Below are 22,858 nucleotides of genomic sequence, written 5' to 3' on the forward strand. Positions count from 1 at the left end.
TGGGGCTGTGGCTCAATGGGTAGAGGGCTAGCCTTGAGCACAAAGAGGCTCAGTGACAGTGCCCAGGTCCTGAGTTCAAGCCTCACAGCTGATAGATAAATAAATAAATAAATAAACAAACAAACAAATAAAATAGATAACCACATAGAGATCGTGTGTGTGTGTGTGTGTGTGTGTGTGTGTGTGTGTGTGTGTATTCAGGCAACTGTGGCTTACTCCTAGGCTGAGAACTGGAGGATCTCAATTCTAAACTTGCCCAGAAAGAATAATCTGGTAGACGCCATTGCTGAAATAATCAGCAACAAAAGCAAGGCTAGAGAAATGGCTTAAGTGGCAGAATGCCAGCCCGGCAACCAAGCAAGTTCAGTGAGCACATGCCTTTCAAATTCTGGAACTGGCAAAAATAAATAAATAAATGGTGGTAGGGTGGGGAGCAACCCAAGTCCCTCACTAGCCTAGGCTACAAAGTGAGTTCCAGGGGATCATGGTCTATTCATTAAGATCCTGTCTCAAATAAAATAGACAAAACAAGGTCCTATGCAAAGTAATCAAATACCTTTTCTTGCCCTGCCCAGGATTTGGACCCCAACACTGACGCCCTAGAAAAGATCTGCCCTTTCCTTCTCGTCCCAGCAGCGGGGCTCCCGGACTAGGCTCCTGGCAACAGGTGCACAGCCCTGTGGGTCCTGGGGCTGAGGCCCAGCTGGGCCGCAAGCACAGGGCTGGTGGCAGAGCCAGGTCCCTGCCCTGGTCTTGTCTAAACCAGCTGCTCGAACCAGGTGTCCATTGCCGGCCAGGCTGTCTAGTGGAGCTAGCACCTGCCACTGATGAGCAGTGGGACAGTAGGCAGGGCTCTGCCGTCCTTGTCACCCTTCCCGGATGCTCCCCGGGCAGTCACTTCGGTCCCAGCCGGGCTGAGCTCAGAGGCGGGGATGCAGGATGCAGTGGCGTCCACCGGGCCTCCGATCGACAGAGGGCGCTGCAGGCACTGCGCGGCACCGCTCCTCCCTCTTTGCCTTTCTTTCCCCGCCTCGCGCCTCGATGTTTTACTTCCGGTTATGACGGAAGTCATTTCTACAGGGAAAGGGGAGCCTAGCTTCCGCTTCCGGGACAGCTGTGGCGGCGGGGCTGTGGGAAGAGAGAGGAGAGAGAGAGAAGAGAGAGTGAGAGAGCTGGGCGGGCTGTGAGTGGCTGGGCCGGGGCACTGGATGTCTGTCTGGCCCCGGCTCGCTGCGTGACCCCGAGTCCGCACCCTCCGAGCTCCGCTCTGCGCGCCTGGCTCCTACCGAGGTGTGAACGAATGAATGAATGAGCGAGGGAGCGCTTTTCTGTCACTTCTTCCTCGGCGACGCGGCGGAGAGCGAGGGCCGTGGGCAACATGAACCGGGCCAAGCCCACCACCGTGCGGAGGCCCAGCGCCGTGGCCAAGCCTTCGGGTGCGTTTCTAACGCGGCGCCGGGGAGCGGTGGGGAGGGAGACAGACCTCCTGCAGGACAGGGGTCACCTGGGCCCTGGACACCGGGACCGAGACCTGCAGGACAAGGGGTAGGGATGGGAGGGGCGGGGGTCACTCCTCTCAGCCGATCATCCGGGAGGCTGCACGGTGTCAGGGCTAAGTGGTCTAGACTCCAGTCCTGGGGTGGCTTGCTGTGTGATATTGGTAACCTTGCCCAAATCTGTGTGTCTTCCTCCCCTATAAAGTCATCAAACTGTGTCAGGAACTTGGGGATTAAGCAGGGTAACCTGTAGATTAGAGTTGGCCTGCCTTGTAGTCAGCTGCTGTTAGCAGCCATCACTATCAATGACATGCCAGTCCTGCTGAGGGGACCTGCTGAGTGGCCTCTGGCCTCACTCTCACTTTCTCTGATCCCTTGCTCAGCCCCATCTAAGGTAAGAGGTTGGAAGCGAGCTCTTCCACTGCAGGCAGGCAGTGTCACACCATGCATATCTTCTGTCTCCTCTGCAGGGCACCCTCCACCGGGGGACTTCATTGCTCTGGGCTCAAAGGGCCAGGCTGGGGAATCGAAGACAGGGTCAGCCCTGCTGAAGCCAGCTGCCCCAGGCCTACCCTCGGAGCGCAAGCGGGAGGCTGGGGCCGCTTTGCCTGGGGCCTCTTCGCTGGGTGGCCTTGCCAAGCGCCCCAAACTGCCTGCTACTCCTCCACTGAGTGCCCTCGGGCGCCTGGCTGAGGCAGCCGTAGCAGAGAAGCGAGCCATCTCTCCCTCCATTAAAGAGCCATCCGTGGTGCCGATTGAAGGTACAGCTGGGCTACAAAGCAGCCCCTTTGTGGGAAAGCAAGATGTTGGGTGAGCAGACGGCTTCAGAGCATCTAAGGGTGCTGTGAGAGGTTGCCTGGGGCCTGGCACCCAGGCTTTGTTGTTTGGGGGACATTTCACATCCCTTGGAGGATGCTATTCACTAGATCCACCTGTAGGGGTTCCTATGGTGTGCCAGTGTCCCCATGGCTAACCAAGCTCTCCTGCCTCGGCCAGTCCTGCCCACAGTGCTGCTGGATGAGGTTGAGGCTGCGGAGCTGGAGGGCAATGACGACAGGATTGAGGGTGTGTTGTGTGGGGCAGTGAAGCAGCTGAAGGTCACCCGGGCCAAGCCTGACAGCACCCTCTACCTGAGCCTGATGTACCTGGCCAAGATCAAGCCCAACATCTTTGCCACAGAGGGCGTCATCGAGGTGAGGCTAGCCCCCAGTGCCACGGCCTCTTACCAGCCACTTCCTTCCCTGTGGCCTCTCAGACCCTCTGGCCACACCTGTGTGTTAGGGTGGCTGTGACAGGCCCATGACACAGGCCCTCCCTGGCAGGCTTTGTGCAGCCTCCTGCGGCGAGACGCCTCCATTAGCTTCAAGGCCAAGGGGAACAGCCTGGTATCTGTGCTGGCCTGCAACCTGCTCATGGCCGCCTACGAGGAGGATGAGAACTGGCCTGAGATCTTTGTCAAGGTGAGTCCCTCATTCTGGGGCTCAGCAGCATTGATGAAGGAAGCAGAGTGCTGTGGAGAGGAGGGAGGGAGGGAGCGAGGTTGGAGCATGAGAAGCAAATGGCTCTGTCTTTCCTGCACTGAGTGGTGATGGGGCCTCTGATGCCCGCCCCACCTGGCACCTGTCAGCTGAGGGGTGTGGGACCGGCCCTGGAACAGGCCTGAGGGTGTGGTTCCCCAGGTGTACATTGAAGACTCCCTGGGGGAGCGGATCTGGGTGGACAGCCAGCACTGCAGGACCTTCGTGGACAACATCCAGACAGCATTCAACACTAGGATGCCCCCCAAGAGCATGCTGCTGCAGGGGGAGGGCGCCCGCAGCGGGGGTGACCTGGGGGCTGGTAAGAGCGGCCTGGCTGGGAGCAAAATGGGGTCTGGCCCACAGAGAGGGAGGGTTGTGGGGTGAGGGCAAGATGGGAGATGGCACCTACAGGCTGTTTGTGGTCCGTGCAGGGAGCAGCCCCCACCCCTCCCTCACAGAGGAAGAGGACAGCCAGACTGAACTGCTGATTGCTGAGGAGAAGCTGAGCCCCGAGCAGGAAGGCCAGCTCATGCCCAGGTAAGTGGGCTGCACAGCCTGGTCTCTGGGTTGGCAGGCAGGGTGGGTGTCTGGAGGACAGCGTCCTCCCTTCTTTCCTTGCCCCCTCTGGCCTAGGTACGATGACCTCACAGAGAGTGTGGAGGAGTATGTGCTGGACATGCTGCGTGACCAGCTCAACCGGCGGCAGCCCATCGACAACGTGTCCCGGAACCTGCTGCGGCTGCTCACCTCCACCTGTGGCTACAAGGAAGTGCGGCTGCTGGCTGTGCAGCGGCTGGAGATGTGGCTGCAGAACCCAAAGGTGGGCCATGTGGGCAGTGGTGGGCTGGGGGCTTCCTGGGGGAGGGGTCCCACCCACCACGCTGTGTGCTCCACAAGTCTCCTTGGCCTCCTGCAGCTGACCAGGCCAGCGCAGGACCTGCTCATGTCTGTGTGCATGAACTGTAACACACACGGCCCGGAGGACATGGATGTCATCTCCCACCTGATCAAGATCCGCCTCAAGCCCAAGGTCCTCCTGAACCACTACATGCTGTGTGTCAGGTGCGGGGCACTACCAGGCTGAGGGCAGGGGCAATGGGAGGCTGGCTGGTGTGGCTCATGCCCCTCCCACATGCCCACCACTCTCACACTCAGGGAGCTGCTGAATGCACACAAGGACAACCTGGGTACCACCATCAAGTTTGTCATTTTCAACGAGCTTTCTAATGCCCGCAACCCCAACAACATGCAGATTCTCTACACCGTGCTGCAGCACAGCTCCGAGCTAGCGCCCAAGGTAGCCCCATGTCTGCTGCCCTGCCTGCCTCTGCCTTGGCCAGAGGGGCAACTGGGACGGCTTGTTACCATGTGTGGATGTACGGGGTGGGGGTGGGGGGGCTGCTGCTGTGTGGGAAAGTGTCTGAATCTCATTTGAGATGGGTTTCAAGTCTGTCCTTGAAGAGCCACCCAATGGCACTGTAATCCTAGCTAGTTAGAGGCTGAGGCTTGGAGGATCCCAATTTAAGGCCAGCCAAGGCCATCTCCAACACAGCCAGCATAAATCAAGGCGGCATTGAGGCTGAAGTGGTAGAGTACCAGCCAAGTAAACGTGAGGATAAGTTCAAACCTGGTTATTTCCTGAATAAAAGAGCTACCTAAGTTCCCCTGCAGTGATCCAGGATGCCTTCCTGGGCAGGAGCCCCCAAGATCCAGCTGGGGGCTCTGTAGCACTGGGCCCTGGCCTGGAGCCCAGAGCTGGCTGTGTGTTGGCCTCCTACTGGGCCTGGTGACCAGCCTCAGTCTCCCTTGTGGCCCAGCATGATGAGAAGAGCACTGGAGTTGGGCTTCGTGCTGCCTGCCGCCCTTTGACGCATGGTGGGGGCGCAGGTGGCTTGTTGCTTCCCAGAGTGTCCTTGTGGTGCCAGTGCCCTGCTCGGCTGAGCTGCTGTGAGGTGGCCATTCCTGTGGGGGCAGTGCGGGTGCTAGGGGCGCTCTCTGGGAACTCTTGTGGGGACAATTTTCTGTGGGGCTGAGCAAGGCCCTACCTAAGGATGTGGTGGCATGCCGGTCCTGGATAGCATCTGACTGATGTCTGTGGCCTCTTTCTGCCCCAGCTGCTGGCCATGGTGTTCCAGGACCTGCTGACTAACAAGGATGACTACCTGCGGGCATCGCGGGCCCTGCTGCGTGAGATCATCAAGCAGACGAAGCACGAGATCAACTTCCAGGCCTTCTGCCTCGGCCTCATGCAAGAGCGCAAGGAGCCTCAGTACCTGGACATGGAGTTCAAGGTGCCCCACTTCCCTGGCTCCCGAGCTGGGAGCACTGGGCTCCACATCCCAGCCCAGGCTGGGTGTGACCTGAGCTGTAGCCAGCAGGGCTTGTGAGCAGGGGAGGGAGCGGCTACTCCGGCTTGAGTTCAGAGTTGGGGTAGGGGAGAGAACGGGGAAGTGGTGGAAGTCTCTTAAGACCCCAAAGCTGCCAGCCTGCGTATAGTCTGCTGTTTGCCTGTCCAGGGCTGGCCATCTTGGCTGGGCCTCCTCAGCCAAGCTGGGGCCCCTGCTTCTTTCCAGTCCACCCTGTGGTGATGTCTGGGCTCAGTCAGGGCCCCGGTCCTTGCACGGCTTCTATGCACATGCGTGTAAGTCAGCGTGGGGTGGGGTGTGGTACGAACCCCACTGTGCTGCTTGCCTGCAGGAGCGGTTTGTGGTCCACGTGACGGACGTGCTGGCGGTGTCCATGATGCTGGGCATCACTGCCCAGGTGAAGGAGGCAGGCATCGCCTGGGACAAAGGAGAGAAAAGGAGTAAGGCTGGGGCTGGTGTGGCCCAATTAGCCAGGCCTGGTGACATCTGACCCCGAGGCTGTCCCTGGGGAGGACGGCAGAGGGGGGAGGAGAAGGCTCAGTCTCAGTGTGGCCACAAGAGGAGGCCAGGCATGCTGCAAGTGGCCATCTTCAGTGATCATCTGCCACTGGGGCTTGCGTGACCCAGCCCAGGTCTCTGCCTGCTACGATGTCTTTGGACAACTGAGGCCTGGGGCCTGCAGCCAGGCCGCCTCCATGGCTGGTGGGAGGAATGGTGGGGCCGTGCTGGGGTCACCCACTCTCCGGGGCTGTGGCCACAGGAGGCCACCGCTGCCACTGACCCTGTCAATCCTCATAGACCTCGAGGTGCTGCGTGCCTTCCAGAACCAGATTGCCGCTATCCAGCGGGATGCGGTCTGGTGGCTTCACACTGTCGTCCCCTCCATCAGCAAGCTGGCGCCCAAGGACTATGTGCACTGGTACAGCTGCCTTCTGCCCATGAGGGCCATGCTGGGGGGAGGGACGTGGTCCCCCAGGGTCAGAGGCCCTTGTGGGCCTTCTGGGGCAGGGGCTGTGGTACCCTCAGCTTTGCTGGCTGCCCCATCCCGTGTTGTCTGTGTTTATGCCTGAGGGCGCTGCCCCCAGCTGACTGCCTGCCCCATCTGTCCGCAGCCTGCACAAAGTGCTCTTCACAGAGCAGCCTGAGACCTACTACAAGTGGGACAACTGGCCACCGGAGAGCGACCGCAAGTGAGCACGCCACAGCCAGCCTGGGGCGCTTCCCATCCATCCTGTTCCCTGCGCCCTTCTGTGCTGGGGTCTGCAGTCACCCACACCAAGCAGCTGCCCAGCCCCTGTGCCCTGCCCACAGCCCCCATCTCCTGCCTCTTCTGTTTCCTGGTTGCTCGCCTCCCCATCCCCCTGCACATCCCAGGCTACCCTTCCCCCCCCCCCCCCAGTCTCACAGCCACATGCGCTGCCCCCTCAGCTACCACTGGAGTTTGAGGCTGCACCCTTCCCAATTCCTCCCTGGAACCCTTCCGCCCAGGCCTGCGGGCACCAAGTGCTGCTCATCCTCACTTGTCTTCTGGGGTGTGCTGGGCAGTCTACCCTGATGACCTCAGGGGTGGCAGGGCCTCACATGCAGGCTTGTGTGGCCTTCAAGCTTCCCTGTGCATTTGACTCTGGGAGCCCGGCCGGGGTGGGGTGGGAGCTGGGCCATGGCTCCTGGGTAGGTGGACCACAGCTTGTGCCACCCAGCTGCTCCTGTGCTTCCCACAGCTTCTTCCTGCGCCTGTGCTCAGAGGTCCCCATCCTAGAGGACACGCTCATGCGCGTTCTGGTCATCGGGCTGTCCCGCGAGCTCCCACTCGGCCCCGCAGACGCCATGGAGCTGGCTGACCACCTGGTGAAACGCGCTGCGGCTGTGCAGGCGGAAGGTAATGGCCCTGCCCCTCAGCAATGCCCTGAAGCAAGGACCGGGACTCTGCCCCCGGATAGCAGCACCCACCCGGGCCTTTGGGGCTTATACTGTGTGCGGAGGCCAGGCCTGGAGTTGATGCAGGAGCCCCAGAGTGTTGACAGCTTGCCGTTTCCACCATGTAGAGAGGCTGGTGCTCTACATTAGACGCACACCTCCATTTGGGGCTTTTTGCTGGTTGTAGATGAATCTCTCAAAGTCTCTCAGATTTGTCTGTTCCAGGCTGGCTACAAATTGTGATCCTTAGATCTCAGCCTCCAGAGTAGCTCTGATTACAGGCATGAGCCATCAGTGCCCAGCTCCAGTACAGTGATCTTAAACTTGGTGTACTTGCTGCCGGTAGGCAGAGGGTTGATGCCCAGAGTGTGGCCGGTTGGCCTGCTGTGGCCCTCTGGCTTTTCCTCTGGCTGCTGTCCAGGGAGGCTCCACTGCCCTTCTCCTGACTGAGTTCCTGGCCTGCACATAGCCCTGTGCAGTGGGCAGGCTCTGGAGCTGTGGCTTTGGCTTTCAGACGTGGAAGTCCTGAAGGTGGAGAGGGTCCAGCTGATTGACGCTGTTCTGAACCTGTGCACCTACCACCACCCTGAGAACATCCAGCTACCACCTGGGTAAGTAGGTGTGCGGCTGTCCTGGGCTCAGCACACGGCCCCAGGTGCAACCTGCCTTCCTGCTGGCACGTCAGTGCTACTTGCTTTCTGCTTTACATAAGAAGATGTTTATGGGGGCTGGGAATATGGCCTAGTGGCAAGAGTGCTTGCCTCCTACACATGAAGCTCTCAGTTCGATTCCCCAGCACCACATATATGGAAAACGGCCAGAAGGGGCGCTGTGGCTCAGGTGGCAGAGTGCTAGCCTTGAGCGGGAAGAAGCCAGGGACAGTGCTCAGGCCCTGAGTCCAAGGCCCAGGACTGGCCAAAAAAAAAAAAAAAAAAGAAGAAGAAGAAGTGGGGCTGGGGATATGGCCTAGTGGCAAGAGTGCTTGCCTCCCATACATGAAGCCCTAGGTTCGATTCCCCAGCACCACATATACAGAAAATGGCCAGAAGTGGTGCTGTGGCTCAAGTGGCAGAGTGCTAGCCTTGAGCAAAAAGAAGCCAGGGACAGTGCTCAGGCCCTGAGTCCAAGGCCCAGGACCGGCCACAAAAAAAAAAAAAGAAGAAGAAGAAGAAGATGTTTATGCTGGTGTTCGCATTATAAATTTAGGTGTTAAATTTCTTTTTAGCCAGTCCTGGGGCTTGAACTCTGGGTCTGGGCTCTGTCTCTGAGCTTGCAGCTTGCTTCTAGGCTAGCACTCTACCACTTGAGCCACAGTGCTACTTCTGGCTTTTAGTTTAAGCTAGGAGTCTTGTGGACTTTCTTGCCAGGCTGGATTCAAACCGTAGTCCTCAGATTTCGGCCTCTTGAGTAGCTAGGATTATAGGTGTGAGCCATGGGTGCCCTGCCTTAATTTCGTTTATTGAGATTAACTACATATATCGCACAGTACACATTTTAACCTTCACAATGAGGAAAATCATTATTGTAACCTAAAAAGCTTATGAGCTCTAAGAACTTTAACAATAAAGCCATTTCTTCTAGCTTGGGTGGCATGTACATTTCTTTCTTGTTGTTTAGTCTCATCTGTTCCCTCTTTCTCTCTCATTCCCTCCTTCCCATCACCACTCTTGAGTTGCTTAGTTCACTTTCATCTGTGTCCAGTGTAGCTGATGCCGGCCTTCGTTTCTTTGTTAGCTTTCTGGCCTGTGCTCTCCTCTCTGTAACTCAGTGTATTTCACTGAAGGCTGTTGGTGCATTACAAGTTTTATCTCCGATCTTCATTCCTCCTAGCAGTTAGACTCTGTCCTCTCTAAGGACTGTCCTTGAATGTGATCCTGACATGTTACAGTTGGGCGCTGATGGGCTCTGGGGTTTCTGGTCTCCTGGCATCCATTGAATTCTCATGGATCACCCATGCTTGCACCCCTTTCATAGATGGGGCAGCTGGGCTGGGCAGGGCAGCGGTGGCCAGGCCGCAGTGCTGCTGGGGAGCCGCGGCCTTGCTCCTCGGGGCCCAGGAGTGCTTCTGCTCATTGCTGCTTGGCTACGGGTCACTAGGAGGGGACATTCCGAGGTGCCACCACCACAGGGCAGAGCGGTGGCTGAGCTGGCCAGCCAGGGGCCTCTGCCCGCACTATGGATGCCCCATCTGTCTTGTAGGTACCAGCCCCCCAGCCTCGCCATCTCCACCCTCTACTGGAAGGCCTGGCCTCTGCTGCTGGTGGTCGCCGCCTTTAACCCTGAGAACATTGGTGAGCCTCCTGCTGCGGTGGGCCTGGCAGTGGAGGAGCACCCACCCATGGGCAGGACCCATCTCTGCTCTCCTTCCCCTAGGCCTGGCCGCCTGGGAGGAGTACCCCACGCTCAAGATGCTCATGGAGATGGTGATGACCAAGTATGTCGGCCTGTTCTGCTGGTACCCGAGGGCATTTGACACAGGGCAGGGGCCCCGAGGCATAGAGCTGAATGCCACCAGAGCTGCCACTGCCTGCCTGGCTGCATCCCTGGGATGTCTGGGCTTGGGGATACATTTCAGGTCCAGACCCATTGAGCTTCTGGCTCTTCTGGGGTTGGGAGAATCAGGGTGTCTGCAAGCAAGCCTGTGGGGAGCCCGTGTCGTTGCAGTGTCTGGGATTAGTGAAAGTCTGGCTGGCCAAGCTCAATGCCGGAGGAGGCGCAGCTGGGCTAGGCTTGCAGCCCTCAGCTGAGGCTGTGCACCGGGCGGTGGCGGCCTTGCGGGTGTTGACCCTGCTGGACTGCGAGCGTTCTCTGGCAGGCTATGCCAGCAGACAGGTCACAAGGTCCTGCCTGCTTGGTCTCCAGCAATTACTCGTACCCCCCGTGCACGCTGACGGATGAGGAGACACGGACAGAGATGATCAACCGGGAGCTGCAGATCTCCCAGCGGGAGAAGCAGGAGATACTGGCCTTCGAAGGCCACCTGGCTGCTGCATCCACCAAGCAGACCATCACCGAAAGCAGCAGCCTCCTGCTGTCACAGCTCACCAGCCTGGACCCCCAGTACGCCCACCCCACCCTTACCCAAGCCCAGGCCTGGGCAGGCCTGACCTGGAGCACCCTCAGTGCCCAGTTCCTGGCATGGCTCGCAGGCCTGAGGGTGCGGGGCTGGCGGCAGCAGCCCAGGGGCTCAGGACGGGAGTTGAGGGGCCGTTGCTGTTGCTCAGGGAGTATTGTGCTGTGACTTTCTGATACCTTGTCCCCTGTGACCTGCAGAGGCCCCCCCCGGAGGCCGCCTCCCCACATCCTGGATCAGGTGAAGGGCCTCAACCAGTCCCTGCGCCTCGGACACCTGCTATGTCGCAGCCGCAACCCCGACTTCCTGCTGAACATCATCCAGCGCCAGGTGTGTGTGGGGGGGGGCGGGATGGCTTGGGGCATTGCAGCCAGTGGGCAGCACCAACACGCAGCTGAGACACATCATGACCCAGGGCAGGGCTCTGAGAGCAGGGGCTCAGGCCTGCCAGCCTCAGCGGATCCTCTGCCTTTCCACCCAGGCCTCCTCGCAGTCCATGCCCTGGCTGGCCGACCTGGTGCAATCCAGCGAGGGATCCCTGGACGTGCTGCCCGTGCAGTGCCTGTGCGAGTTCCTGCTGCACGACGCTGCTGATGACACGGCTTCTGGGGAGGAAGAGGACGAGGGGGAGAGCCGGGAGCAGAAGGCCAAGAAGCGGCAGGTTGGTGCCAGACCGCCTCAGCCTGTCCACCAGCAGCAGGCTGCCCCACAGACTCCAAAAGCCCCTCCTACCCGCAGCCCCTCCCATCCCGGAGCTCCTCTCACCCCCAGAACACCTCTCATCCCCAGAGGCAGCAGAAGCAGCGGCAGCTGCTGGGACGCCTGCAGGACCTACTGCTGGGCCCGAAGGCCGACGAGCAGACCACATGTGAGGTGCTCGACTACTTCCTGCGGCGGCTGGGCTCCTCACAGGTGGCCTCCAGGGTGCTGGCCATGAAGGTGAGCTCTGCCTGGCCTGCGGGAGCCCCCGTGTGTCCCCGGCTCAGGCTCACCATGCTCAGTGGTACCTGGCTGCCCCAGGCTGTGTGCGCAGCCCAAACAACCAGGAACCCTTGTCACTTGTGTGGTGTGGCTTCTGGGGTGTTGGTGTGAGATTTTTGGGGAGTGACCAAGACTGTGTTCTGGCTATCTGGAAAGGCTCCGTGGTGCAAGTGCTAAACATGCTGAGGCCTCAGGCTCTCTCCCATCCCCCGCGCATGTGTGTGAACGTGTGGAAATAGTGCATGGAGACCCCGCAGTGACCAGGCCCTGGGCTGAGGGTGTGTGCTCGATGTGCCCACAGGGCTTGTCGCTGGTGCTGTCTGAGGGTGGCCTGCGGGACAAGGAGGAGAAGGACCCCCCCATGGAGGAGGATGTGGGGGAGCCAGATGCACTGCAGGGCTACCAGTGGCTGCTGCGGGACTTGCCCCGGCTGCCTCTGTTTGACAGCGTGAGGACCACAACTGCGCTGGCGCTACAACAGGTCTGGGGCTGGGGATGGCAGGGCTGGGGGAGGAGCTACGGGAGGAGTCCCGCCCTAAGAGCCAATTCAGCCGCCCTCCCTCCTCCCCAGGCCATCCACATGGAAACGGATCCCCAGACTATCAGTGCCTACCTGGTCTACCTGTCCCAGCACACGCCAGTGGAGGAGCAGGGGCCGCACAGCGACCTGGCCCTGGTGAGGGGGATGGAGATCACCCGGCAGTGTACTGTCTGGGGTTGCTGCACCTGGTGTGGAGGCTCCCTGTGCCCAGCCTGGTTGCTGTGGCCTTGTGCACAAGCCAGTGCTCAGGACCTCTGCTGTCCCTGGGGCTTGGCCATCTGTGTCCCCTCAGTACCTGCTGACTTCCGGGATATTTCCTGTGACCTAGTGGGGGCCTTAGTTGTGGGCAGGTAAAGCCCTGAGCTGCCTCCCTCAGGGCCTGGCAGGGTTTGGGACAGTGTTTGGGGACTGGGAAGCTGTGCTGCCAGCTGAGGGAGCTGAGAGCCTGTGGCCTTTGTTCTCCTGCACACCATCCTGCTTCTGAGGGCTCCACACACTGTGTGACTGGCCTTGGGTCATATAACTTCAAGGCTGGCCAGGACGTGGGTGGAGGCGGGGAGACACTAATGGCAGAGACCCCAGGAACCTCTAACAGCCTCCATCCTACCCAGGACGTGGCTCGGCTGGTCGTGGAACGCTCCACCATCATGGCGCACCTCTTTTCCAAGCTATCCTGCAGTGCCACCTCCGATGCCGTGCTGGGTGCCCTCCTGTCTGTCTTCTCTCGCTACGTGCGGCGCATGCGCAAGAGCAAGGAGGGCGAGGAGGTCTACAGCTGGGTGAGGACGAAGGCGCCCATTGCTGGGGGAGGGGGGCGTGAAGGGTAAGGACATTCATTTCTGGGTAAGGTGCCTTTGGTCACCGGCCCTCCTGAGCCACCTGGCCCCAACTTGCTCACCCCTTCCCCACAGTCAGAGTCTCAGGACCAAGTCTTCCTGCGCTGGAGCAGCGGGGAGACGGCCACCATGCACATCCTTGTGGTCCACGCCATGGTCATCCTGCTGACTCTTGGCCCACCCCGAGGTGAGTGGCAGCCAGCTGGCAGTTGCCTCTGCTCCTGGGCAGGGATCCTGTAGTACTTGCAGAGACCGTCATCCCAGTGTCTGCCCACTGTGTTGCCCTCAGGACGGGCAGTAGGAAAGGCTGGCCTCATGCTCCCCAGCCAGCACGGTCCCCTGTTCCTGGGATGTATGGAGCCAGAATTGAGGAGATGGCATGGCCAGGCAGCTCACACCCACACGTAGCACTCCTGTGGTCATATGGGGCCACTAGGGAAGATGCCACAGGCAGCAGCACCCGTGGAAGCCAGTGTAACTGGGCTGCCGCAGTCCCCAGCAGGGCGAATTGAGTAAACAAGTGTGCCCAGTGTCTGGCACCCTGGAGTCCTGTTCGCACTGACTCTTCCCTGGGCCCCAGAAACCTTGCTCCCAATCCCCCCTCTTAGAACACCCAGAAGTCTCAGGCGCCCAGGCTGAGGCTGCCACCTGTATCTTTTCCAAAGCTGGTGACAGCGAGTTCCAGGAGCTGCTGGACATCTGGTTTCCGGAGAAGAAGCCGCTGCCCACTGCCTTCCTGGTGGACACATCTGAGGAGGCGCTGCTGCTGCCAGACTGGCTGAAGCTGCGCATGATCCGCTCTGAGGTCCCTCGCCTGGTGGATGCGGGTACGGCAAGCCAGGCAATGGCCAACCTGGGCTTCTGGGGGACCTGCGTGCCCACGTCCAGCAGCTGACAGCTGGGGACCCGGCATGCCAGGCCAGCCTTGACCTTTTCCCTGGGGGCTAGAGATGAGTCCTGAGAGAGAAATGAAGATAAAAGGTGGGGGCTTGGCAAGAATGGCAGGTGTGTTTGGGGGGGTGGGTGTCTCTCACTTGGTCCTCAACTTGTGGGGTTTAGGCAGCCACAGTGGGAAGGAGGATACCAGCAGGCTGGACCAGGGTCAGGCCAGAGGGAGTCTATGGAGCCAGTGTCCTGGTTGCCCTGTGGCCCTGGTGAGGTCTCTGTGCCCCTGAACCCTGCCCGAGGCTAGAGCAGGGACGCTGGGGGATACTGGCAGCACTGCTGCTCTGAGCCCCAGCCAGCTGCCAGCTGACAGGGTGTCCACAGCCCTGCAGGACCTGGAGCCCCAGCAGCTGCTGCTCTTCGTCCAGTCCTTCGGCATCCCTGTGTCCAGCATGAGCAAGCTTCTCCAGTACCTGGACCAGGCGGTGGCCCAGGACCCCCAGGCCCTGGAGCAGAACATCATGGACAAGAGTAAGCCACCCTCTGTGCAGTGGGGGGAGAAGGGGCCGTTCGGCGGGCAGGAAGGCGAGGTGAGGCGAGCATTCGCAGCCGGACTTGGTGCCCCGTGAGGCCGGAGCCTGCAGGAAAGCCTGCTGTGGGCCCATGGACACCCGGCTAGGGGCTGCAGGGGCTCCGGGCACTGACCTTTACTGGCAAGTCCCATCTCTTGGTTTGGGGGAGGTTTCCAGGGCACCACATGAGGGTCCCCACCCTTGGCTGTGGTTTTGCAGACTACATGGCTCACCTGGTGGAGGTGCAGCACGAGAGAGGTGCGTCCGGAGGCCAGACATTCCATTCGCTGCTCACGGCCTCGCTGCCGCCCCGGCGAGGTACGAACCTCTAGCAGACCCACCCCCACAGCGGTCCCCCAACAGTGCCGGGACACCAGTGGGCTCTGGTGTCAGTCTGTCCTCCCGGTGGGCCCAGAGCTGACCACTCTGGCGAAAGCCTGGGTGAGATCTATTTGCCCCACTGCCTGCTGGGAGCTGGCCAGAAAGACTGAGCCCTGGCCTGTGTCCCTTTCTATGCAGACAGCATGGAGGCACCAAAACCGAAAAGCAGCCCTGATCAGCCTCCGGGCCAGGGTAGAACCCGGGCTGGGGCTCAGGTTCGGGTGCTCGGGCCCGAGGACGACTTGGCCGGCATGCTCCTGCAGGTACCAGCGCCACTGAGGGTGGGCGCCATGCATGTGGACATGTAGGACACAGAGGACTGATCCATGCCCACACCCTGTGCCCTGCCGAACTGCCTCGTGCAGGGCTCTTGCTGAGCCACCCTCTGCCTTAGCATGCGTTGCCTATGAGCAGAGGTTGCAGGCCCCTGGCTGGTGCCAGGCCCCATGCCACCTCTTCCCACCTTCCTCAGGGAGCCCGTGGGCATGAGGCAGGCCTCCTTCACTCTGCTCTCAGTTGGCGTAGTTGAGGCCAGAGATAAACAGGGCCTCTATGGGTGGGGGGGGTACTGGGGGGGCTCAGATGCCTGCCCTGCACCTCCTGACTCCTGCCCTGCCATTCAGATTTTCCCACTGAGCCCTGACCCACGGTGGCCAAGCTCCAGCCCACGCCCCCTCGTGCTGGCACTGCAGCAGGCACTGGGTCAGGAGTTAGCCCGCGTCCGCCAGGGGGACCCCGAGGTGCCGGGCGTCACGGTGCGCCTGCTGCAGGCCTTGGCCACCCTGCTGGGCTCCCCGCACGGCGGCAGCCTCGCCATGGCCATGCACCGCAGCCACTTCCTGTCGTGCCCTTTGATGCGCCAGCTCTACCAATACCAGGTACCCAGGCGTGGTGCCTCTGGCAGAGGCATGAGTGGTGGAGTGGAGGGGGAGAGGCTGGGGTCCTAGAGGAGGGGAGTCCTGGGACCCATGTGCTGCCGCTCCCACAGCGCTGCGTGCCCCAGGACACTGGCTACTCCTCGCTCTTCCTCAAAGTGCTCATGCAGATGCTGCAGTGGCTGGACAGCCCGGCCGTGGAAGATGGGCCCCTCCAGGCCCAGCTCAAACTCTTTGCCACCCAGTACTCGGCCAGACACAGGGTCAATGATGGTGAGGGCACTGTGGACACGGGGTACCCAGGCTGCAGGTTGGAGTGTGGTGTGGCTAGGCAAGGGGAGCGGGGCCAGCCGGGAGGGAAGGCCAAGTGGGGCCCTAGGAGCCTGCATAGGAGCCTGCGGCTTTTTCCCACAGTGCGGAGCGGTCTCCTGCACCTGACTGAGGCCCTGAGTTTCCGCCGTGACCTGGACGTGGTCAGCTCCACCCTGCCGGCCATGATTGCCACATTGAAGTCAGGGGGGAAGTGCAGCGTGGAGCCGGATCTCATCAGCAAAGGTAGCACCTGGTCGGCCCACCTCAAGGTTGGGGTTCTCCCGTTGGTGTGTCCCGTACGTGGTGGCCCACACCAGCTGTGGCCAGCCCCAATCAGCTCTCTCCCCCAACCCCCTCTTCCAGTGCTCCGGTTCCTCATTGAGGTGCGATCTCCCCACCTGGAGGAGCTGCTGATGGCACTCTTCTCGGGCACGGGGGAGGCCTCCAGCCCTGGCCCTGTTCCCCGGCCAGTGGCAGTGGTCAGCACCCTGCTGCTGCAGGAGGAGGAGCCCCCGGGCCCCGGCCTGCAGGACGCAGATGGTGGCAGGTAAGTGGGAGCCATGGCCCCGGGCCAGGACCACTGGTGAGCCCGTGCCTGAGTCCCTTTCTTCCCACAGCCCAGAAACCGTAAGACTGGGGCCCGCATCAGGGCTGCTCGTGGACTGGCTGGAGATGCTTGACCCCGAGGTGGTCAGCAGTTGTCCCGACCTGCAGCGACGGCTGCTCTTCTCACGGAGGAAGGTGCCAGGGCAGAGGGCATGCATGGGGAATGGTGCTGGCCAGGGAACATCACCCATGGGGACTGCCCTGTGGCCTTGGTCCATCAGCCCGGAGAGTGACAGAGTCCTGGGTGCCGTCGGGGCTGGCACTGTGGTGGCCCCGATCTGTTTTGGGGTGGGAGGTGGGCGGCCCTGTCAGTCCAGCCCACTGTCCCAAGGGTTCTAGATCTCCACAGAGGGGTGTAAGGGCTGAAGATGGCAGAGGAGGGAAGTAGAGGACTCCTTAGTGTCACTTGAGCCTGGCCCCCCCCCCATGCTCTGCCACCCTATGTGCTGGTGGTGAAGACATTGTGGGGGCCCCAGGAAAGCTTCCAGGTTCTTCCTGTACCGTGAGGTGTCTGCTGACTACCTCATGAGGGCTGCTCAGCCCTTGCGCCAAATTGGGGCCATCTCAGCTTCTTCCATCCCCAGGGCAAAGGCCACAGCCAGGCCCCGTCCTTCCGCCCCTATCTCCTGGCCCTCTTCACACACCAGTCCAGCTGGTCCACGCTGCACCGCTGCATCCACGTCCTTCTGGGCAAGAGCAGGGAGCAGAGGTGAGCCCGGCCCGGCCTTGCTCCATGCCAGCCCTCGCCTGCCCACGCACACTGGGTAGGCCAGGAAGGTGTCTGCCAGGTCTACTCTGTCCTCCACAGCAGTGGGCCCACGGCACCTGACCACTGCATAGCCTATGTGGGGGCCTCTGCTTGTTGCTTCCAGACATTCTGGGGAGTCCAGAGGGTGACCAATCACCCAGACCCGCTGTGCGTGCTCCCTGCAGCATGCAAGGGTCCGGCTGTGGCTGCCAGGCCCCTTCCAGTCTTGTAGATCTCATCCCTGGGCTGTGTCATCACCCATAGGAAACTCTGCCTTACTGCCCCGCTGGAGCAGGGTGCGAGTGTAACTGGCTCCCACGCCGCATGGGACAGAGCTAGAGCTGGGGGCCAGCTCACTAAGACAGGGTGGGTGCTTTCGCTGACGGCCACCTGGCTGCGGTCTGCAGGGCCGTAGTGGCTTCCCAGGGTGGCTGCTGTGGGCTCTCTGTGCTCAGCCACGTGTTCCTCCCCAGGTTTGACCCGTCGGCCACGTTGGACTTCCTCTGGGCCTGTGTCCACGTCCCGCGGATCTGGCAGGGCAGGGACCAGCGTACCCCGCAGGCAGGTGCCGGGAGGCAGTGGGCTGCGCCGTGCTGCATGTCACGCAGGGCCTGGGCTGACGGAGGTTGCCTGCTTGCAGAAGCGGCGAGAGGAGCTGGTGCTCCGTGTGCAGCCGGCAGAGCTCACCAGCCTGGTGGAGCTGATCCTCGCCGAGGCGGAGGCCAAGAGCCAGGATGGGGAGGCTGCCGCCTGCTCCCTCATTCAGACCCGGCTACCCCTGCTGCTCAGCTGCTGCCATGGCGACGAGGGGAGCGTCCGCAAAGTGACAGAGCACCTGACGGGCTGCATCCAGCAGCGGGGGGACAGGTGCTGTGCCCACGTCCCGCTCCCTCCGCACGTGACAGTGCTGGCAGAGGGCCCAGCCCAGCTCAACCCATCAGCCTCTGGTCACCCTAGTAAGTCCTTCTGGTGTCTTACAGTGTGCTGGGTCAGCGCTGCCGGGACCTGCTGCTGCAGCTGTACCTGCAGCGGCCCGAGCTGCGTATGCCCGTGCCAGACGTCCTGCTGCCCAGTGAGGGGGCCGCCGGCAGCAGCGTCTGCAAGGTGAGCTGTGCAGCCCCTCCACACTGTGGCCGCTCACAGAGGCCACTTCAGCCTCCCCTCCCCAAGGAGCCTCTTTGGGTGCAAAGGGGTGCTTTCACTATCCCATTGCTCACAAATGGGAAGTTGCACGTGTGTGTGTGTGGTGTGTGTGCAGCATGCCCACACTGCAAGGCTGCTACTTCCACCAGCATGGGGTGCATTGCTTCACCTCCAGAAGTGTCCCTGGAGTCCCCCCTGCAGCTCCAGTTGCCTTGCTCCACCCCGGCAGGCTCAGTTCAGTGTTCCAGCACCCTACAAATCCCGGCCAAGCAAGGGCCTTGTTTCCACCCGGGGTTTGTGAGCAGGGCTTGGGGGAGGGGGGCGTGTGGCCTGTACCACTGCATGCTCACCCCTCCCTGCCTCCTGGCCCCTTTCCCTCAGCTGGACGGGCTCATCCACCGCTTCATTACCCTCCTGGCCGACACCAGTGACTCCCGCTCATGTGAGAGCCGGGTGGCTGACGCCAACATGGCCTGTCGGAAGCTGGCTGTGGCACACCCCATCCTGCTGCTCAGGTACCCAGGTCAAGCGTGGCCCTGCCACCTGCAGTCCAGGGGAGGCACCCAGGCACCACCCTGTCCTCCCTGAGGGGATGTAAGTGTTCTGTAGCTGCAAGCCGGCACCCCATAGCCCAGGCCCCAGCACCCAGCTCTCCCTACTGGCCCGCTGCAGCTGCTCCTGGACCCGGCACCAACAACGTCCCGTCATGGCATCTGTCTCACTGGGCCCGGTGGATGGGGGGAGCTGGCGCTCAGCTGGGATCCCCGACACCAAGTGCAGCTGTGACCCCAGAGCCCTTGTGCTCATTACAGGCACCTGCCCATGATCGCAGCGCTGCTGCATGGCCGCACGCACTTGAACTTCCAGGAGTTCCGGCAGCAGAACCACCTGGCCTTCTTCCTGCACGTCCTGGGCATCCTGCAGCTGCTGCAACCGCGTGTCTTCCAGAGCGAGCACCAGGGGGCGCTGTGGGACTGCCTACTGTCCTTCATCCGCCTGCTGCTGGTGCGCCGGCCACAGCCTGCACACTGACCTCCACTCCCACCCACCCCCCTTCCCACCCCCGGGGGACCAGTGCCACCTTTGGAGCTGTCCCCAGCCCCCAGCTTCCCACGTGCCTGGGGGACCCCGTGTGCTCATCCCTCCCCGTCCTGTCAGCAGAGGGCTGGGGGAGGTGGGGGCCGTCAGCAGGGCTGGTGAGGGGCGCGGCACTGAGTGGCTCTGACCCCTGCAGAACTACCGGAAGTCTTCCCGTCACCTGGCGCCCTTCATCAGCAAGTTTGTGCAGTTCATCCACAAGTACATCACCTGCAGTGCCCCGGCCGCCGTGGCCTTCCTGCAGAAGCACGCGGAGCCCCTGCAGTGAGTGGCAGTGGGGCGCCCAGCGCATGCCCAGCCATGGGGTGCTGGTCAGGTTGAGGGGGGCACCCTGTGGCTGTGCTCTGCCCCTCTGGAGCAGATATGCCCAGTTCCTTGTGGCCCTTAGTCTGGGCGGCCACACCTTCTGCCCCCCACCCCAGACTCTCGCCCCAGGGCCCCCCAGCTGAAAGCCTGTCCCTCCCGCAGCGACCTGTCCTTCGACAACAGTGACCTGGTGATGCTCAAATCCCTCCTGGCGGGGCTCAGCCTGCCCAGCTGCAATGGCAGGGCCGACCGGGGCCTGGACGAGGAGGGTGAGGGTGCGTGCCGGGTGTGGGCCTGGGAGGGCTGCACTGCAGCGGGTTCTGTGGGTCTGCCTGTCACAAGTGTCCCCATGGGGGTTCGCCCACCTGACGTGCCACCCTGACCGCAGAGCCCCATCCCCGGGGTGTGGCTGGGCGGCTAACGGGCCTCAGGCCTCCCGCCTGCGAGCTGTGTGCCCAGCGCTAGGGGTGAGCGGCTGGGGTTCCTGCTGGCAGCTGGGTGAGGGCTCATGTCTGAAGCCCTGGTTTTGGCAAATGGTTGAGAGTGGCTTTCAGTCACCCAGGATGGGCCTTGGTGCCATCCTTCAGGTACCCGGGGCAGGGAGGGAGGGAGACAGGAGGCCGGGAGGGAGCTCCTCCCCTGCCCAGCCTCTGGTGGGCAGCAGGAGAAGCAGGAACAGCCGCTCTCCTCCCAGCAGGCTCTGTGCCACCAAACTTGCCAAGCGCCTGCTGTGTGCTAGGTACTCTTCTCAGCCTGATGGTGGCTGCGGAGCCCCCCCGAGAAGGATGCCCCATCGTCCTGGGGCTGCCTGCCTGCCACCTCTCAGCATGGCCTCTGCCTCTTGCAGACGAGTGCTCGGCCGGCTCCCTGCCGCTGGTCAGCGTGTCCCTCTCCACCCCGCTGACCGCGGCCGACATGGCGCCGCACATGAAGAGGCTCTCGCGGGGCAAGACTGTGGAGGGTGAGTGGGGCGCCTGCCCCGCAGCTGCCCAGGCTGCAGCCAGGATGTGTGCTCAGGGGAGCTGCCTTGCTGGGAGCTCCGGGTACTGGGGTGCAGGGCCCGGCAGGCAGGGCTGGCCTTTCTGGGACACCCAGGCTGGTGTGCCGGCTGTATCGTGCCTTGTGGCACTTGGAGCCCTGGGGAGGCGGTGTGTGGGGCCTTTGCCTTGGGGGTCCTGGGGTGGCGGCTGGGGGCCTCTCAGGATGCGGGGTGCTGGGGTTCTCTCACTGGGCCAGCCTCTGCCCTCAGACCTGCTGGAGGCCCTGAGTGACATAGATGAGATGTCGCGGCGCAGACCTGAGGTCCTGGGCTTCTTCTCGGTGAGCAGGGTGGGGCAGGTCGGGGAGGCCCAGAAGGCCTTGGGGGAGCCCCACTTGTGCCCCACCAAGCCGGCCTCAGGGTGGAGCTGGTGGTACTGAGCCTCGGGCTCAGTCCTGGGCCAGCTCTGGGCTCATGGCCGCAGCTGACGGCCACGCCCCATGCTCGCTAGACCAACCTACAGCGGCTGATGAGCTCGGCTGAGGAGACCTGCCGCAACCTGGCCTTCAGCCTGGCGCTGCGTTCCATCCAGAACAACCCCAGGTGAGCCGCGTGCCCGGGCAGCCCGGCCGCCTGCTGCTCCCCCGCGTCCCAGGCGCGCTGACCCCACGCCGTGTGTGTCTTGCAGCTCCGCGGCGGACTTCCTGCCCACCTTCATGTACTGTCTGGGCAGCCGGGACTTTGAGGTGATGCAAACGGCCCTCCGGAACCTGCCGGAGTACACCCTGCTCTGCCAAGGTGAGCCCGCCCGCCCGCCTGCTCGTCCTTGCCGTGGGGGATGTGGCCCTGACTGCCTCTCTCCCTCAGAGCACGCGGCCGTGCTGCTGCACCGGGCCTTTCTCGTGGGCATGTACGGCCAGGTAGACACGAGCGCCCAGATCTCTGAGGCCCTGAGGATCCTGCACATGGAGGCTGTGATGTGAGCCCCACCCGGCCGAACCCCAGCCTGCGACCAGCATGGGGGCCGCTCCAGGCTCTCCTCCTGGCCAAGGCTGGGCAGGCGTCAGATGCAGACCCCGGGGTGGCTGGCACGGAGCCCCCGGGGACATGTGCCCGGCAAGGGTCAGCTTCAAATGAAACGTTGTATGTCCTGTGTGTCGAGTGTCCTGTCTTCTCCAGTGCTCTGTGTGGCTCTCTTCCACTGATGCTCAGGGCTGCTGAACGCAGTCCTGGCGGTGGGGACCCACCTGCTCCTGGGGTGCTGCCTGCACCCATGGCCTGCCTGGCCCTCGGGGCCCCAAGTTCTTTGTCCGTGGGATTGGCTTTGCTAGGCTGCGGGGAGTGAGTGGGAGGCATGGGTACAGCCAGAGCCCCACGATCCCTGTCCTCCAGGAGGCCAGAATTGTGGGCCACTGTCAGAGCCAGAGCTGCCCCACCTCTGTCCTCAGAGCAGCCAGAGGCCTCCGCACCCCCAAGCCAGGCTGTCTCCCTACTGACAGAGCCCTCCTCCTTGCTATGAGTTCAAGGCTGTGGCTGCCTGCTGGTCCCCCCTGGTGCTGGCTTTTGCCCAGCAATCCAATCCGCTTCCACCAGGGGGCACTGCAGTCCAGCAGAGCAGCACACGGCTGGTGCGGGCTCCTGGAGACATCCAGCCCAGTACCCATCTTGGACGCCCAGCCACTGGGCCTGGCCTGTCAGCCCCATCCACCCAGTCAGCCTCCAGTCTCCCAGGGGATTGTGGCTCCCGCGTGCAGGGTCCTGAGGCACAGGGAGGGTCAGGGGTCACCCCCAAAGGGCAGCCACATCCTTCACGAGGGCCCCAGTCATGTTCAGGCCCCTGTTCCAGTGGCCCTCCTGTGTGCCCATTGTGTGGCTTGCCTGGCCCCTGCTTCGAGCCAGCAGGTCCCAGCGCCCCAGCTCTGGCCTTGTCCTGCCTTGTGAGCATTCAGGCCCCTCAGGCTGCTTTTGGCTTCTGGGCCTCTACACCCTTGCACAGACCCCAGGTCTTGGTGCGCTGCAGAGGCTGCTGCGCCCTGGTCACTACAGCCCCTGCCATCCTGGCATCCTGCCTGAGGAAAGGGCACCCCACGGGGCTGATGTGCTCCTGCGGAGGGGGACATGGGCGGGGAAGGTGCCCACTTCTAGCCTTCGCGGTCTACCCTCTGGGTGCCACAGGTGTGCAGGGAGGACCCCAAGCTCAAGGGGTGGCAGGTGATGGGGGCC

The 22,858-nt window shown here is 62.2% G+C and overlaps 1 protein-coding gene across 3 annotated transcripts; it reads left to right on the forward strand.

Annotated features, from left to right (window-relative positions):
- Positions 1-1,121: 1,121 nt before the first annotated feature.
- Ints1 (integrator complex subunit 1) lies at positions 1,122-21,804 on the forward strand. Of its 3 annotated transcripts, none has more exons than XM_048330447.1 (47): positions 1,122-1,436; positions 1,967-2,257; positions 2,493-2,689; positions 2,819-2,956; positions 3,176-3,335; positions 3,448-3,553; positions 3,644-3,836; positions 3,933-4,078; positions 4,172-4,313; positions 5,131-5,307; positions 5,714-5,822; positions 6,181-6,301; positions 6,495-6,572; positions 7,104-7,261; positions 7,814-7,910; positions 9,499-9,590; positions 9,673-9,733; positions 10,162-10,359; positions 10,573-10,702; positions 10,854-11,033; positions 11,162-11,311; positions 11,655-11,834; positions 11,925-12,029; positions 12,506-12,673; positions 12,806-12,917; positions 13,396-13,557; positions 14,000-14,146; positions 14,407-14,505; positions 14,707-14,831; positions 15,192-15,446; positions 15,557-15,716; positions 15,858-15,998; positions 16,119-16,302; positions 16,373-16,496; positions 16,946-17,070; positions 17,583-17,670; positions 17,750-17,976; positions 18,090-18,213; positions 18,634-18,767; positions 19,065-19,257; positions 19,487-19,614; positions 19,819-19,931; positions 20,504-20,617; positions 20,906-20,976; positions 21,147-21,238; positions 21,324-21,433; positions 21,503-21,804. In XM_048330447.1, exons 1-47 carry the CDS (start codon positions 1,379-1,381, stop codon positions 21,616-21,618), a joined length of 6,579 nt encoding a protein of 2,192 aa, XP_048186404.1. In that variant the 5' UTR covers positions 1,122-1,378; the 3' UTR covers positions 21,619-21,804. The 3 variants fall into 3 exon arrangements, with proteins under 3 accessions (XP_048186404.1, XP_048186419.1, XP_048186410.1); XM_048330462.1 differs by having other exon boundaries at positions 19,819-19,925; XM_048330453.1 differs by having other exon boundaries at positions 3,650-3,836.
- Positions 21,805-22,858: the final 1,054 nt, after the last annotated feature.

This window comes from Perognathus longimembris, chromosome 1, assembly GCF_023159225.1.
Source record: "Perognathus longimembris pacificus isolate PPM17 chromosome 1, ASM2315922v1, whole genome shotgun sequence".
Lineage (NCBI taxonomy): Eukaryota > Metazoa > Chordata > Mammalia > Rodentia > Heteromyidae > Perognathus > Perognathus longimembris.